We start from the raw sequence: 15,472 nt of genomic DNA, 5'->3' as shown, positions 1-15,472 counted from the left end.
CAGCACCACGGGGCCGGATCCTGCCCTGCTGGGCGCTGTGGGGCCGGGTTGTGCCCAGTGCAGCGCCAAGCACCGGCCCCCTGTGGCCCTGCGGGAAGAGGCTTCCAGGGCAGCCCTTGGCACGGGCTGGCTGCTCCCGGCCCCGTTGCGTGTACGAGGGAATTTTGGCTCGTGTCTGTTCCCGCAAGTCCTTCCAGGATCTGCTGGCCGGGTGCCAGCTGGCCGGCTCGGGCTCGGCACGGGCTGCCCGGGGCACGGGAGGCGCCTGCTCCCCTCACAGCCCCGGCCAGGGTGAGCCCAGGGCAGGACCGGGCAGGGGAGGCTCATCCTGCACCCCTGACCCCCGGCTGGGTCCCATCGCTGCCCTCCTGGGGGCTGTGGGGACAGCGATGGGGATGGGAACAGGGATGGAGACAGAGAACCTGGTTTCTGCAAGCTGCAGATATTGGCGGGCACTGGGATGGGCCATGCACCCAGTGGGGTAATTTGTAGGGTACAGTTTGTGGGGTACAGCCACAGCACCACTCCCAGAAGCTGGAAGTCCTGGAAGTTTCTGCCTCCAGCTGGGAAATAAACCCCCATCAGCTGCAGCCAATCCATGAGTACCAAGCAGAGCCTTCCTGGCACAGCCAGGTGTGAACTCTAAAAATTACTGCTGACCTCCCTTGGAACCTGGCAGCACTAAACGTTCTGCCCTCTGGGTGTGTGAGAGGACCTTGCCAGCACTCTGCAAATGGGATTTTTGGGAGAAACAGCCCCCCCAGCTCTGCCTGTCCCCACCCTGGTGGCCATTGAGGGGCTCAGGGTGGTGCCCTCCGTCCGGGCACCCACAGCACCAGCCCAGAGGATGAGGATCTGCCCTCTCAGCAGGATGGTGCTTTCAGGAATTGTGCTGGCAGCGTGGGGGGGTTGAATCAGTGCCCAAAGGCCCTGTCAGCTTTCCAGGGAAGGAAGTGGTTTCAGATAAGGAACTGGGGGTGTTGGGGGGAGGAGATGGCCCAGCAAACCCCCACCATGGGGCTGGAGCTGCTCGGTCCAGGGGGGCTGTTCCAAGAACCCACCCTGTTCTGTTTCAGCCTCGTAGCCGCCCTTCCTCTTCCTGGGGCCCAACCTGGGCACCCTCAGCCCCTTCCTGGCATCTGCCAGCTGCCCAGTGCTCCTGGGATGTCCCTGTGTCCCCAGCCCCAGCCCCCCTGGCTGGGCTCTTGCCTTCTCTGGTCTCCCCCAGAGCGGGAATGGGCTGGGACAGCCCCGCTCTTGACCTGCAGCCCTGGCTGCCATCCCGGCATGGGCGGGGCTGGGAGATTCCCAGATTTTCTCAGAGAACTCATCCCAGATGCTGATGGGAGCCACCTGGAGTGGCTGCATGTCCCCTGTCCCCATCAACCCCCAGGGTTGGTGTTGTGGGGGGCTCTGTGCCTTTTTCAGTGGAATCCTCCTGGGATACCATCCTGGAGCTGCTGGGACCACTCCCAGCACCACTGAGACAAAGCTCCAGTCCCCCAGGATGGCCTGACCAGCTCCAGTCCCATCTCTGGTGCCCCAGAGAGAGAGAGAGAGCAGAGACCCCAAACCATCCCCATGCCCCTTCCCCATCCCGACAAACCCACAGCAGGAGCCACTTGGGCTGGTGTTTTTCCATCTTTTATTTTAAAAGTCATAATTGAAGTTTAACAAAGTTTGACCCCGTTGTGGGAGCTGGGAGGGCACCAGTGGAGACCCCACTCCTGCTCCCTCCAGCCCCGCTCCCCTCGCTGCCCCCCGGCATCGGCTCCGATGTCACCACAGGGATCCTTTGAAGGATGTTTTATTGGGGAGGGGGTCCCACCACAAGTGCAGGTGGTCAGGGGGTGTGGGCCCAGGGAACCCCCTGTGTCCCCTCCCACAGTACAGACATGCAGGGATTTATAAAAGGGGGTCTGGGGGGGACGGAGGGCCCTGCTCAGCCACCATCTGTCCAAAGGACAAATAAAAAAGCACAGCCAGGGCCCAGGGTCACGGGAAACCATCGTCATCGTCCTCTGCCATCTCCTTGGCAAACTCCAGGTCCTGCTGCTCACGCTCCCGGCGCTCCTGGAAAGCAAAGGCCGACGTTGGTGGCAGCTGGGGACAGGAGCCACATCCTTCCCGTGGCCGTGGTGGCCGCAGAGATCTCACCTCTGCAGATTCCAAGTCCTTGTTGTACGATTTGGGTGGGAACCTCATGGCCTGGAGAAAAAGAAGAGGAGCAGCTCAGAGCCGAGCCAGCCCTGAGCCACGTCCTGCTGTCCCCACCAGGGAGCCGGGGACAGGCTGTGCTCACCTTCACGGACATGTTGTGGATGTCGAGGCAGAAGGAGATGCGCTGGTGGAAGGCCAGCTGGGGCTCCCGTGTGGAGTAGATGTCGATCATCTCCTTGGACTGCACGTAGCCCTTCTCGTGGTTGATGCTGGCCTCGATCACGCCGTCCCGGATGGCCTGCGAGCCCGGGCACGGGGCAGGGCATGGCATGTCCCCAAGGGCTCACACAGAGTCCCCTGAGCGTCCCCAAGCTCTCCAGTCTGGAGGAGCCTCAACCCAAACCCAGCGGTGCTGCAGGGAGGGGTGTGGGGGAACAGGGCAGGGTGGGGGCTGTGGGCACATCCCACAGGGATGGGATTCTCTGTGCTGGTACCTTGGCAACGATGAACTCGGCGTCCTCGGGGCTGTCCAGCTGCAGCTTCTGGGCGATGTCAGCCAGGGAGATGCGCGAGTAGGAGAGGCTGATCATGCGGACACCTGCAGGACAAGGGAAGGGGATGCAACCCCCAGGCCTCCCCAGCCTGCTGGGGGTCCCCAAACACCCTCCCCCTCCTACCTGTCTTGATGACGTTGTGCCTCAGCCGAATGATCAGGGTGTAGGTGCCATCAGCCTGGAACTTGTCCCCAAACTGGTCAAGGACTTGGTTGAACTTGGCCAGGTTCCCTGTCCTGACGGCTGGAGGGAAGAAGGTGGGAACGGGGGAAGGAGAAAGGGAATCCCCACTGGGTCCCTTCCCCCTGAGGATATTCCATGATCCCCTGACCCTGCAGGAAGGACAGACGGACAGGGGAGGGCAGCCATACCCTGGGTCAGCAGGAAGTAGGGCATGAGCGAGCGCTTGAGCGAGGGCTGCCGGAACTGGAGCCTGTCCGGGATCTCCCCGAGGAGCAGCTCCACCACGATGAGCAGCTTGTGCACCTGGGGCACAGCAAGACTCTGAGTGAGTCCCCACGGGGCCTGAAACTGTCCCTGTGCACTCCAAGAGGTCTTGCACCCATCCCCGTGGGGCACAAGACTCCAGGAGATCCCAAACCCATTCCTGTCCCTGTGGGGCCTGGAAAGTCACAGATTTGTCCCTGGGAAGTTCCAAACCTGGGAGGTCCTGCACTCATCATCCCTGCAGGGCCCAACACCCTGGGAGCTCCCAAACCTGTCCCCATGGGGCCTGACCCTGGGAGATCCCACACCTGTCCCTGCAGAGCCCAACCCTGGGGGCGCCCAGATCTCATCCTGAAAGGCACCAAGCCTGGGAGATCCCAGAACCATCCCCGGGGAGCCCAACCCTGGGGAGCCCTGGACCTGATCCTAGGAAGTCCCAAATCCCAAGGGATCTGACATCCAAGGAGGTCCCAAACCTGGGAGATCCCAAACTAAACTCCAACTAAACTCCACGGGGCCTGACATCCTAGAAGGTCCCACATCCAAGCCCTGTGAGATCCCAAACCTGGGAGATCCCAAACCAAATTCCATGGGGTCTGACATCCCAGGAGGTCCCAAACCTGGTAGTTCCCAACCCAAATTTCATGGAGTCTGACATCCCAGAAGGTCCCAAATCTTGGAGATCCCAACCCAAATTCCATGGGGTCTGACATCCCAGAAGGTCCCAAACCTGGGAGCTCCCAACCCAAATTCCATGGGGTCTGACATCCCAGAAGGTCCCAAACCTGGGAACTCCCAAACCAAATTCCATGGGGTCTGACATCCCAGAAGGTCCCAAACCTGGTAGCTCCCAACCCAAATTCCATGGGGTCTGACATCCCAGAAGGTCCCAAACCTGGGAACTCCCAAACCAAATTCCATGGGGTCTGACATCCCAGAAGGTCCCAAACCTGGGAGCTCCCAAACCAAACTCCATGGGGTCTGACATCCCAGAAGGTCCCAACCTGGTAGCTCCCAAACCAAATTTCATGGGGTCTGACATCCCAGGAAGTCCCAAACCTGGGAGCTCCCAACCCAAATTCCATGGGGTCTGACATCCCAGGAGGTCCCAAACCTGGTAGCTCCCAAACCAAATTCCATGGGGTCTGACATCCCAGAAGGTCCCAAATCTTGGAGATCCCAACCCAAATTCTATGGGGTCTGACATCCCAGAAGGTCCCAAACCTGGGAGCTCCCAACCCAAATTTCATGGGGTCTGACATCCCAGAAGGTCCCAAACCTGGGAGCTCCCAACCCAAATTCCACAGCGCCTGACATCCCAGAAGGTCCCAAATCTTGGAGATCTCAAACCAAATTCCACGGCATCTGACATCCCAGAAGGTTCCACAACCAACCCCTGTGAGATCCCAACCCCGAGGGCTCTCAGCCCCAAGCCAGGGGGCTCCTGCCCCCTCCTCACTCACCGTCTGCTTGAAGCCCACGGCCGTGTGCTGCGGGGCCTTACGCAGGGCGTTGGTCATGGTGCGCCGCGCCTCCGAGTACTCCAGCTGGATGGCCTTGATCCGCCCTGCGCCCACACGGGGCGGGTGGGGAAAGCCACCCAGTGAATCCAACCTGACCTACACGGATGGGGCTCCAAATCCTGCCTGGAAGCCCCACCTCCAGCTGATCAAAGGGGTTCTCTGAGGAAGCGGAGGTGCCGGGAGGCAGGGCAGAGGCGCCGAGCCCCGCTCACCTGTGTAGTACAGGTACCGAGCCCACTCGTTGTTGTTGGCCTGCTCGGGGAACACGGATTTGGAGACGAGTTTTTCAGCCTGGTCGTAGAGGTTGTAGTGGAGGTAATTCCTCAGGAGCAGGTTCAGGAGCGTGGCCTGGCCGTCGGCGTCGTGGCGCAGTGTGGCCGTGCGGAGCCGGGCGTGCAGGAAGCTGCGGGGTGGGACAGGGAGTCAGGGAACAGGGAGGAAAACAGGGGGATCAAAATCAGGGACAGCCCCCCACAAAATGAGGGAGGAAAACAGGGGGATCAAGCTCAGGGACAGCCACCCACAAAAAGAGGGAGGAAAACAGGGGGATCAAGCTCTTCCCACAGGAAGAGAGAGGAAAACAGGGGGGATCAAATCTGGGACAGTCCTCCATAAAAAGAGGGAGGAAAACAAGGGGATCAAACTCTTCCCACAAAAAGAGGGAGGAAAACAAAAGGATAAAGCTCAGGGACAGCCATCCACAAAAAAAGGGAGGAAAACAGGGGGGGATCAAGCTCAGGGAAAGCCCCCCACAAAAAGAGGGAGGAAAACAGGGGGGGATCAAGCTCTTCCCACAAAAAGAGGGAGGAAAACAGGGGGATCAAGCTCTTCCCACAGGAAGAGAAAGGAAAACAGGGGGATCAAGCTCTTCCCACAGGAAGAGGGAGGAAAATGGGGGGATCAAATCTGGGACAGCCCTCCATAAAAAGAGGGAGGAAAACAAGGGGATCAAATCAGGGACAGCCCTCCACAAAAAGAGGGAAGAAAACAGGGGGATCAAACTCTTCCCACAAAAAGAGGGAGGAAGACAGGGGGGATCAAGCTCTTCCCACAAAAAGAGGGAGGAAAACAGAAGGATAAAGCTCAGGGACAGCCATCCATAAAAAGACGGAGGAAAACAGGGGGATCAAGCTCAGGGAAAGCCCCCCACAGGAAGAGGGAGGAAAACAGGGGGATCAAACTCTTCCCACAAAAAGAGGGAGGGAGGAAAACAGGGGGATCAAACTCTTCCCACAAAAAGACGGAGGAAAACAGGGGGATCAAACTCTTCCCACAAAAAGACGGAGGAAAACAGGGGGATCAAACTCTTCCCACAAAAAGAGGGAGGAAAACAGGGGGATCAAATCCAGGACAACCCTCCATAAAAAGAGGGAGGAAAACAGAGGGATCAAGCTCAGGGACAGCCCCTCACAGGTAGAGGGACAAAACCAGAGGGATCAAGCTCTTCCCACAAAAAGAGGGAGGAAAACAAGGGGATCAAGCTCTTCCACAGGAAGAGGGAGGAAAACAGGGGGATCAAACTCTTCCCACAAAAAGAGGGAGGAAAACAAAAGGATAAAACTCAGGGACAGCCATCCATAAAAAGACGGAGGAAAACAGGGGGATCAAGCTCAGGGAAAGCCCCCCACAGGAAGAGGGAGGAAAACAGGGGGATCAAACTCTTCCCACAAAAAGAGGGAGGAAAACAGGGGGATCAAGCTCTTCCCACAGGAAGAGAGAGGAAAACAGGGGGGATCAAATCAGGGACAGCCCCCCACAGGAAGAGGGAGGAAAAGAGGGGGATCAAATCCAGGACAACCATCCATAAAAAGAGGGAGGAAAACAGGGGGATCAAGCTCAGGGACAGCCCCTCACAAGTAGAGGGACAAAACCAGAGGGATCAAGCTCTTCCCACAAAAAGAGGGAGGAAAACAGGGGGATCAAGCTCTTCCCACAAAAAGAGGGAGAAAAACAGGGGATCAAGCTCTTCCCACAAAAAGTGGGAGGAAAACAGGGGGATCAAGCTCAGGGACAGCCACCCCACCTCCGGACCACGTCGAGTTTGTTGAGGAATTCGTAGATGCGGGAGTGGTAGTAGTAGCACTTGGCCACCACCAGGTCCAGGGCCCGGCGGTTCTGGGAGCTGATCTTCTGCATCAGGTCATCGGACACCTTCTGAGCCTGAGGGACAGCAAGGGAGGTCAGAGCAGGGGGATTGATCCCAGGAGGGGCAGAGACCACCCGGGCTGTGGGGAATAAGCAAACACTGCTGGGATGAGGGACAGCACGGGGCAGAGGCAGGGGATGGCTCAGGGTCTCACCTCAGGGTACCTCTTGCTGTTCATCAGGTAGATGACGAGCAGCAGCTGCAGGTAAGCCTCCACCTCTGGCAGGAGAGGGGCTGAGGCTGCTTTCCCTGTCCTTGGGCGGAATTGCAGCTCAGCTTCTGTGTCCATGGACTGAGGGGAGAGAGAAATTGGGGACCACTGTCCCTGTGTGGAGACAGCAACCAGCCCAGGACTGCAAGGACCTGTCCCTGCTCACATCTGTGTCTGAGCAGAGGGGCTGCTCATCCCCAGTGTCCCCAGACCCCACTGCCCTACTCCAGAGGCTATTTGGAGAGGGAAAGAATCGTGGAATTCCAGGCTTTTTGAGTTGGAGGGGCCTTCAATTCATCCCTACCCTGCCACCTTCCACTAAATGAGGTTTTTCCCAGCCTTGTCCAACCCAGCTATGGACACTTCCAGGCATGGGGCAGCCACAACTTTCCTGGGAAATCCATTCTGGTGCTTCACTGCCATCACAGGGAAGAATTTCTGGCCAATATCCCATCTAAACCCACCCTCTGTCAGTGGCAAGCCATTCCCCCTTGTCCTGTCACCCCAAGCCCTTGTAAATATTCCCTCTCCATCTTTCCTGTTGCTTCTTCAGATACTGGGAGGCCACAATAAGTTCACCCCTAAACCTTCTTTTCTTCAGGGTGAACAATCCCAATTCTCCTTGTCATTTCTCACAGTTGAGCTGCTCCATCCCTTTGAATAGCCTCTGGATTCACTCCTACACCTCCACAAGGCTGAAAAATCCCAATTCTCCCTGTCCTTCCTCACAGCTGAGCTGCTCCATCCCTTCGATTATCCTCTGGGTTCACTCCTACACCTCCACATCCTTCCTGTGCTGGGGCAGTGTTGTTGCAGGCTCCCAGCTGGGTAATAATTAGCATTATTTATGATTGCAGAAGGCTGATCAATTGTTTTATTCTATTCTATTATACTATATTTATTAAGAAGCTCATCACCTTTACAGACAGTCTGATACAGCTTTGACTTAAGTGGTCATTCTTTTTAAATGATAATTCTGACCAGTTTTTAACTAAAACTTTAAACTAAACACCATCACCAGTGTCTAACCAAGAAATCCCCCTTTGGTAAACAAGCTCCATGACACATCCCACACGTGCACAACAACAGGTGCAGCAAGTGCAGATAAGAATTGTTTCTCATTATTTTCTCTGATTTTCCCACAGGAAAACGCCTGGGGAAGTCCTCGGTTGCTCTCTGCAGGCAGAGAGAATTCTACAGGGGGTAGGGGGCTGTCAGCAGAGCAGGGCAGAGGGGAGGGCAGCAGGTGTCCCTACCTCCTCCAGGAACCCCAGCAGGAAGTCCCTGACAGTGCAGTTGGAGGTGAAGAAGCCGTGGATGGCCTTGTGCAGCACGTTGGGGTTGAGGCGGCGCGAGGTGGAGGGCAGAGCCCGCAGGGCCCTCAGGACGTAGCGCGGCTCCTTCCCCGACACCGCCTTCTCCAGCTGCTTCACGTGCTCCTTGATGTCTGTGGGGGCACAGAGGGACACCCCTCAGCCCAAACCCTCTGCCAGCACAGCCAGGGCTGTCCCCTCGCCCTGTCCTGCCGTTCTGATGTGCCTCTGCCCATGCCCTTGGTGTCCCCAGTGACCCCACCTGCCCTGTTTGGAGCTTCACGTGCTCCTTGATGTCTGTGGGGGCACACACGGACACCCCTCAGCCCAAATCCCAGGGCTGTCCCCTCGCCCTGTCCTGCTGCTCTGAGCCCCCTCAGCCCATGCCCTTGGTGTCCCCAGTGATCCCACCTGCCCTGTTTGGAGCTTCACGTGCTCCTTGATGTCTATGGGGGAAAAATCCTCTGCCAGCAGCACCCCTGAGCAAAGCCAGGGCTGTCCCCTTGCCCTGTTCTGAGCTGCCCTTGGTGTCCCCAGTGACCCCACCTGCCCTGTTTGGAGCTTCATGTGCTCCTTGATGTCTATGGGGGAAAAATCCTCTGCCAGCAGCACCCCTGAGCAAAGCCAGGGCTGTCCCCTTGCCCTGTTCTGAGCTGCCCTTGGTGTCCCCAGTGACCCCACCTGCCCTGTTTGGAGCTTCACGTGCTCCTTGATCTCTGTGGGGGCACACATGGACACCCCTCAGCCCAAATCCCAGGGCTGCCCCCTCGCCCTGTCCTGGTGTTCTGAGCTGCCCTTGGTGTCCCCAGTGTCCCACCTGCCCTGTTTGGAGCAGGGCGGTGGAGAGGCCCTTGCAGAGTTTTCTCCCTCTGCATCACCATGGGGTCCCAGCACAGCAGCCCCCCTGTCCCTCACAGTCTGTCCCCAAACACGCCCTCACCCTCACAATTCCCTTCTACAGTGATCACCCCAAAACACAATTCCATCCCCCATTCTTCAGTGACCCCAAAACCAACCTCCCCCTTCCTTTCCCTCACACACCGCCCCAAACACCCTCCTCCAGTGTCTCCCGCACAGAAAACACAGCTCCCATTTCCATTTCCCTCCCTAAACCCCCTTCCCTATAGTGACACCCCCCCAAACACACCTCCCCTCTCCCCTTCCCTTTCCCCAAAGTGTCCCCTACCCTAAACTCAGCTCTCATTTCTCTTTCCCTCAGAGCCCCCAGCACTGATCTCACCATTCCCCTCCTCCATCACCTTTTCTCACCCCCCCCTCACGTACCCCCACCCTGACCCCCTCAGGGCTTCCTGTACCTCCCCCCAATCCCCCCCCTCCAACACCCCCAATCTGTGCCAGGCCCCCTTCAACCCCCTCAGTCCCCCCTCATCCCCACAGCCACCCCCATTACAACAACACCCCCCCCTCACCCTCCAGCGTGATCGCGTCCAGCTCCCGCTGCGGCTGCCGCTCTCCGCCCGCCTCGGGGGCCACCGGCGCCGCCTCCTCGTGCATCTCGACGTCGGGGGGTGCGGGCGGGGGTCCCTCCGGGGGTGCCTTGGCCTTGTCGCCGCGGCGGCGGGACGCGCCGTCCTGCTTCATGGCGTGACACTGCACAACGGGCCGCCAGGCGCGACCAGCCGAGCGACGAGCGACACACGATCGTCTCCTTCCGCCTTTCGCTCGTCTGTTTCCGCCCTCGCTCGGGTTGTTCCGTCGCGCTTTCGGATGGCTCGGGCACCGCTCGGGGAGTTCCGTCGCGGCCGCTCGTGGAGTTTCGGGACGCTCTCGGGTGTTTCCGTCTTCGCTCGTAGATTTTCGTCCGCATTTTCGGGCGTTATCGCCGAGCCCTCTCGGAAGGTTCCGGTGACGATCGGCTTCTTTCGCTTCTCTCCTTCGGGAATCTCCGTAGAGCTTTCGGGGATTTCCGCCGGGTGCTGAGCTGTTCCCGCCTTTTGGGGGCGCGAGCGAGTCTTCGGTGAGGTCCCGTGAGGGGCTTGTCCATGAGGGGGCATCCCGTGAAGGGTCCCGTGAGGAGCTGGTCTATGAGGGGCATCCCGTAAAGGTCCCGTGAGGGGCTTGTCCATGAGGGGAGATCCCGTGAAGGATCCCGTGAGGAGCTGGTCTGTGAGGGGGCATCCCGTGAAAGGGGCTTGTCTGTGACGGGGGATCCCGTGAAAGGGGCTTGTCTGTGAGGGGGATCTCGTGAAGGGTCCCGTGAGGGGCTTGTCTGTGAGGGGGATCTCGTGAAGGGTCCCGTGAGGGGCCGGGCTGGGATCGGGGATTCTGTGAGGGGCCGGGCTGGGGCCAGGTCGGGACTCCCGTGAAGGGTCCCATGAGGGGCTGGGCTGGGACTGGAAATTCTGTGAGGGGTCCCGTGAGGGACCGCACTAGGACAAGGTCGGGGGTCCCATGAAGGGTCCCGTGAGGGACTTGTCTGTGAGGGGGCACCCCGTGGAGGGTCCCTTGAGGGGCTTGTCTGTGAGGGGGCATCCCGTGAAGCGTCCCGTGAGGGGCCGGCCTGGGACCGGGGATTTTCTGAGAGCTCCCGTGAGGGGCTGGGCTGGGACAAGGTGGGGGAACCCGTGAGGGCTCCCATGAGGGGCTGGGCTGGGATCGGAGATTCTCTGAGGGGTCCCATGAGGGGCTGGGCTGGGATCGGGGATTCTCTGAGGGGTCTCATGAGGGGCTGGGCTGGGATCGGGGATTCTCTGAGGGGTCCCTTGTGGTCCATGTGGGGTCGGTCTGGGACCGGGTCCCTTGTGGGCTTGGGGACCCTGCGAGGGGCTGGGCTGGGATCGGGAATCCCGTGAGGAAGGAGGGAGCTGGGAGCAGGGATCCCATGAGGGGCCAGGTTGAAGCTGGGAGTTCTGTGAGGGGCCTGGTCTGGGACTGGGGCCTGAGGGTCTCATGGTGGTTCCAGGTTGGAGCTGGGCTCCCCTCGTAGCTGTTGCAAGGCAGAGCCTGGTCGCTGGTGCTCCCAGAGCCATCAGTCCCCACACAGGTGAGTAGTGCTGCCCTTGCTGCAGGCACCCATGGCCTCCAGAGACCCTCCCAGGGTCTCACAGCCTGAGGAACCCCACTGACTTTCCCCCAGGGCTAAGTGCCTGTATTTTTCATATAGTATGCCAAGCTTGTCAGATGTGCTGTGGAACCAAAACCACACAAAATTAAGAAATTGACTTTGACAACACCCAATTATGTATCAAAAATCCTCTTTATTTATAGAGTGATAACGAGAGTATGATTGCTCCAAAGTGCTCCATGTGTCCATTGAACATCTCAGGGATGATGGCAATGCTGGGACCAGGGAGGTGTCAGTAAAACAAATCCACTTTGACATCCAACCTTTAGTACCCATAATGACTTTTCCTGCCTTAAATTTCTTTTTGCCAGCCAAATCAGCCTTGATTATTAACAAGGATGGTGTTGGGAGAGAAAACTGGCTTGTTAGCAGAGATTTCACAAGACCTCACCGAGGGGTTCTGTGGGCTGGGCCAGGGACCTGGAGCCACTCAGGAAGTTAAGGGCATACAGGGCCACAAACAGGGCAGCCATGGCCTCGAAGGGTTGATCCCTAGGGATAACTGATCCATTTTCCTGGAGCTGCACTCCACTCAGCTCCACCAGGGCAATGGTTAACATCTGGTCCTCCTCCTGTGAGAAGAGCACGCTGGCATCCACAAGAAAAGTCTCCTTCTCCTTATCCAGGTCATGTTTCAGGAGATTTTCAACCTTCACAGCAACAACAAAAAAAAAGCAAAATCAGATTTTCAATCAATTGTCAACTTGTGTCATCATTATGGAAATGTTGCTAGAATTAACATAGCCCCTGCTTCCCCTTGAAGGGAGCCAAGTGTGATATGTGTTCTCACCAGGTTCAGCTGTTGGGACACAATCTTCCTTTCCAAGGATTCCAGCAGCAGCAGCAGCTGATCCTCTGTTAACTCTGCAGAAATAAACTGGGTTTGGATCCAAAACCTCCCAGCAAGGTGATGGAGGTTGCTGGTGGGCTGGGACTGGTGAGCAGGATGGGAAGGGTGATCATTTCCTGTAGGAAATGCTGCTTTGGTCAAAGTTCTTTGGATGTTTTAATAGAAATGACTTGTGCAGGCTCACAGTGAGAGTGATCTGGCTGTTACTCACAATACCCCATATGGAATATGGAGTTGGAAGGGATCTAAAAGGATAACTGATGTGCAACTCCTGTCCCTGCACAGACACCCCAACAACCCCACCCTGTGCTGAGGGTGTTGTCCAAGCCCTGCTGGAGCTGTGTCAGCCTTGGGGCTGTGACCATTGCCTGGGGAGTCTGTTCAGTGCCTGAGCCCCCTCAGGGATAAGAACCTGTCCCTGGTATCCAACCCAGCTGTCCCAGACACAGCTGCAGCCATTGGCCTGGGTCGTGTTGCTGGTCAGCAGAGCAGAGATGTGGGCTGGCCCTTGGGAGGAAGCTGTGGCCAGAACTGAGGGAGCAGGGAGCCCTGGGTGGGTGCAGAGGGGGTTTCTCTCCTCTCCCCTCCGTGGCACTTTCATGTTGATTCCCCTTGAAGAGGAGGAGGAGGAGTATGAGAGGAAGGCAGGAGAGAATGGCAGGAGTGGGAGTCATCCCTGCCTTGATTTCCCTCCTGAAGCCCCAAAGCCTCACCCTGCAAAGCATCAAGGACGTAGGTGATTCCTTCTGCCAGCTGAAGGAGATGATGTCTTGGAGATTGCTGCAAGGTGCTGAAGAGTTCTTTTAAATCTGGGCTCTCAGTTTTCAGCTCATAACCATCATTTTCCTCAAGAACTTCCTCCATCTGTGGGGAACAAGGAAATAAAATGTCAGGATTTGAGGGCAGAGACTGCTGCTTGTCCTGAGCAAGGAGCTGTGCTGAGAGAGGGAATTTTGGATGGGCAGTTGTGGCCCAGGGCAGGTGACTTGTGGGACAGGAGGAGTGGTGTGGACGTGTCTGTGTTTATAAATTGTGTCAGTAAAAGCTTCACTTACTTTCTGGCTGAGCTCTTGAAGGAGGTTCTTGTCTCTCATCACAGCTTTGATGGTGTTTAAGATGATGAGCAGCAGGTCTGGAGACAACTCGGGGAAAATTCGGCAGGAATATCGAACTTCTGCCCTCACTTCTCCTAATTTTCCTGCTGAGGGACCTGCAAACCAGAATGAGTCCAAATCTGTCACTTGAGTTCTAGGAGCTCAGTGGCAGGTCTAAACCCAGAGTTTGAAACACTCATTTGATATCGAATTTGGGCAATTGTGGTGTCTCAGGGAAGATGCAAATCCATCTCTCCTGGTTGTTTGCTTTATGCTGGGAGATTCCATCTTACCCAAAGCAGGCAAAAGTTGTGAGAGTGGAAGCAGTAAAATTCATTCCTTACCATCAGCTATATAAGCTTGGCTTCTCACAGCTTCTGCTGGGAAGTAATCCAGATCTAAAAGAGGACAAAACAACACTTTTCTATACCAGCCTTCCCAGTGGTGGTCGCCCCCTCAGCTTCCTCCCTGGCTCTTCTCTTCTGAGTAGGAAAGGAAAAGAAACACCAAAACTCTGCTCTCTGTGCCATCTATCATAAGGAGCTCTGCACCTCCTGAAATGTGGATCTGAGCCTTCCTTCCTTCTTTCCTTTCTTTACTGTCCCCTCTCCAAAGAGCATCTTTGAACTTGTATGGTTTATCTGACCTCCCCCAGGTGGTTTCTGTCTCTCACATTGCCTCCTCCTATCTGCAGACATGCTGAAGGTAGCTCTGAGGTGCTTCATAAAATGTTCTTCCTCTTCTGGAATGGAGAACTTGGTCATTTCTGGAAGTTGCTTACCCCATTTTCCATCTCTAATGTGCAGTGGGATGGTCCTGAAGGCCAGAGTGCAGCCCTTGGGTATCACTATGCTTTGTTTGTCCTCCCTGTTGCTCTGCATGAAGAAAACAGCCTGTCAGAACAGCTGGGTGCAGGTGTTGGGGAAGCAAGGAGGGAGAAGCCAAACCTGTGCACAGAGTGAAGCATAAAATTTGGCCTTGAAGCCCCCGTCTGCCTTGGTGGATTCCTTGTACACGGCCTCCTCTGAGGCCTCGAGGGTTTCAGTGACCACGTACAGCCTGATGTCTGTTCTCTGGAGCTGTCGGATGAAGGAGTGATCCATGTTGATTTCCCTAAAAGAGGAAAAGGATGGGAAGGGTTTGGAGCACCAGGAGCAGCTGAGGCATCTGGGAGGGCTAAGCCTGTATGGGGGAACTTGTCACTCATTTCCTGTCTAACCTGGCCTAATTAGAGGAAGTTCATGTCCTAAGGTTTTAATCTTGGGTTTTGGCTGTGAAAACTCATTGTTGACCTGGTGTGAGCTGGAGGGAGATGACTGGAACATGTCTGATCCCTTTCTCATTCCTTACCTTTCTTTTCTCAGTGCCTCCAGGTATTGCTGTGATATGCTCTTCTTCTGTGGCGTAATGGAAAACTCTTTGGACAAGGAGGCACCTCCTTTCAGCTCCACATTTGAAGGGTCAAATGAAATGCTGAGACCTCCATCAGCTTGGTCAGCACTGACTTTTGTGAGAGTGAATTGGCTGGACTCTTGATGGAGTGACTCTGAAACAATTCCATGGATTATCTTAAACAGCCCTACAAAGACTCAGCACTGTAAGTATCTAATACACAACAAAGCTGGAAATTGGTACAGTTCAGCCACAAAGAGTTCAAAAATAATTTCTGTGATATTTGATAAATTCATATTGATAAATTTGGGTTTTACCTATGCTTGTACCATCTTCTCCAGGCAGCAGCACATCATCCAGTGTGAAGCCTGTTCTCTGGTAGTAGGGAGCTCGATGAAATACAGTTTTTGGTTTGCTTTTTTTTTTCAGTAGATAGAGAGGCCTGAAGTGCTCATTGTGTACGATGCTCTCAACAGGATCCAATTCTTTGCACGGATCCATTTGATTTACAATGAATTTGGTGAGTTTTTTAAACATTCTGGCTGTGGCTGAGGTTTTGAAGCAAAGGGGATTTGTGCCTTGGGAAAGAGGGAACACAAGCTAAGCTGAATTACTTGAAATAATAGGAGGACATTGTAACAAAGTGTGACTTAATGATTGAGAAGATTTCAAAATAATGCCTCAAAATCCCCCTCAC

General features: G+C 56.0%; 2 protein-coding genes across 2 annotated transcripts; both read right to left on the bottom strand.

Annotated features, from left to right (window-relative positions):
- Positions 1–1,628: 1,628 nt before the first annotated feature.
- Positions 1,629–10,002, bottom strand: PSMD3 (proteasome 26S subunit, non-ATPase 3). Its single transcript, XM_058041674.1, has 12 exons — positions 9,785–10,002; positions 8,298–8,488; positions 6,985–7,122; positions 6,708–6,844; positions 4,897–5,087; positions 4,625–4,728; positions 3,086–3,200; positions 2,838–2,957; positions 2,655–2,758; positions 2,303–2,458; positions 2,158–2,208; positions 1,629–2,073 (listed from the first exon to the last, which is right to left on the bottom strand). Exons 1-12 carry the CDS (start codon positions 9,954–9,956, stop codon positions 1,996–1,998), a joined length of 1,557 nt encoding a protein of 518 aa, XP_057897657.1. The 5' UTR covers positions 9,957–10,002; the 3' UTR covers positions 1,629–1,995.
- A 1,814-nt stretch (positions 10,003–11,816) lies between these two features.
- LOC131094264 (gasdermin-A3-like) lies at positions 11,817–15,312 on the bottom strand. The gene is made up of 9 exons (XM_058041808.1): positions 15,093–15,312; positions 14,734–14,929; positions 14,331–14,496; positions 14,165–14,258; positions 13,728–13,781; positions 13,341–13,499; positions 13,003–13,227; positions 12,230–12,303; positions 11,817–12,089 (listed from the first exon to the last, which is right to left on the bottom strand). The coding sequence occupies exons 1-9, from the start codon at positions 15,310–15,312 to the stop codon at positions 11,817–11,819; spliced, it is 1,461 nt and encodes a 486-aa protein (XP_057897791.1).
- Positions 15,313–15,472: the final 160 nt, after the last annotated feature.

This window comes from Melospiza georgiana, chromosome 28 (genome assembly GCF_028018845.1).
Source record: "Melospiza georgiana isolate bMelGeo1 chromosome 28, bMelGeo1.pri, whole genome shotgun sequence".
NCBI lineage: Eukaryota > Metazoa > Chordata > Aves > Passeriformes > Passerellidae > Melospiza > Melospiza georgiana.
The sequence above is the reverse complement of the archived record's forward strand: the minus strand, read 5'-3'. Positions and strand labels throughout refer to the sequence as shown.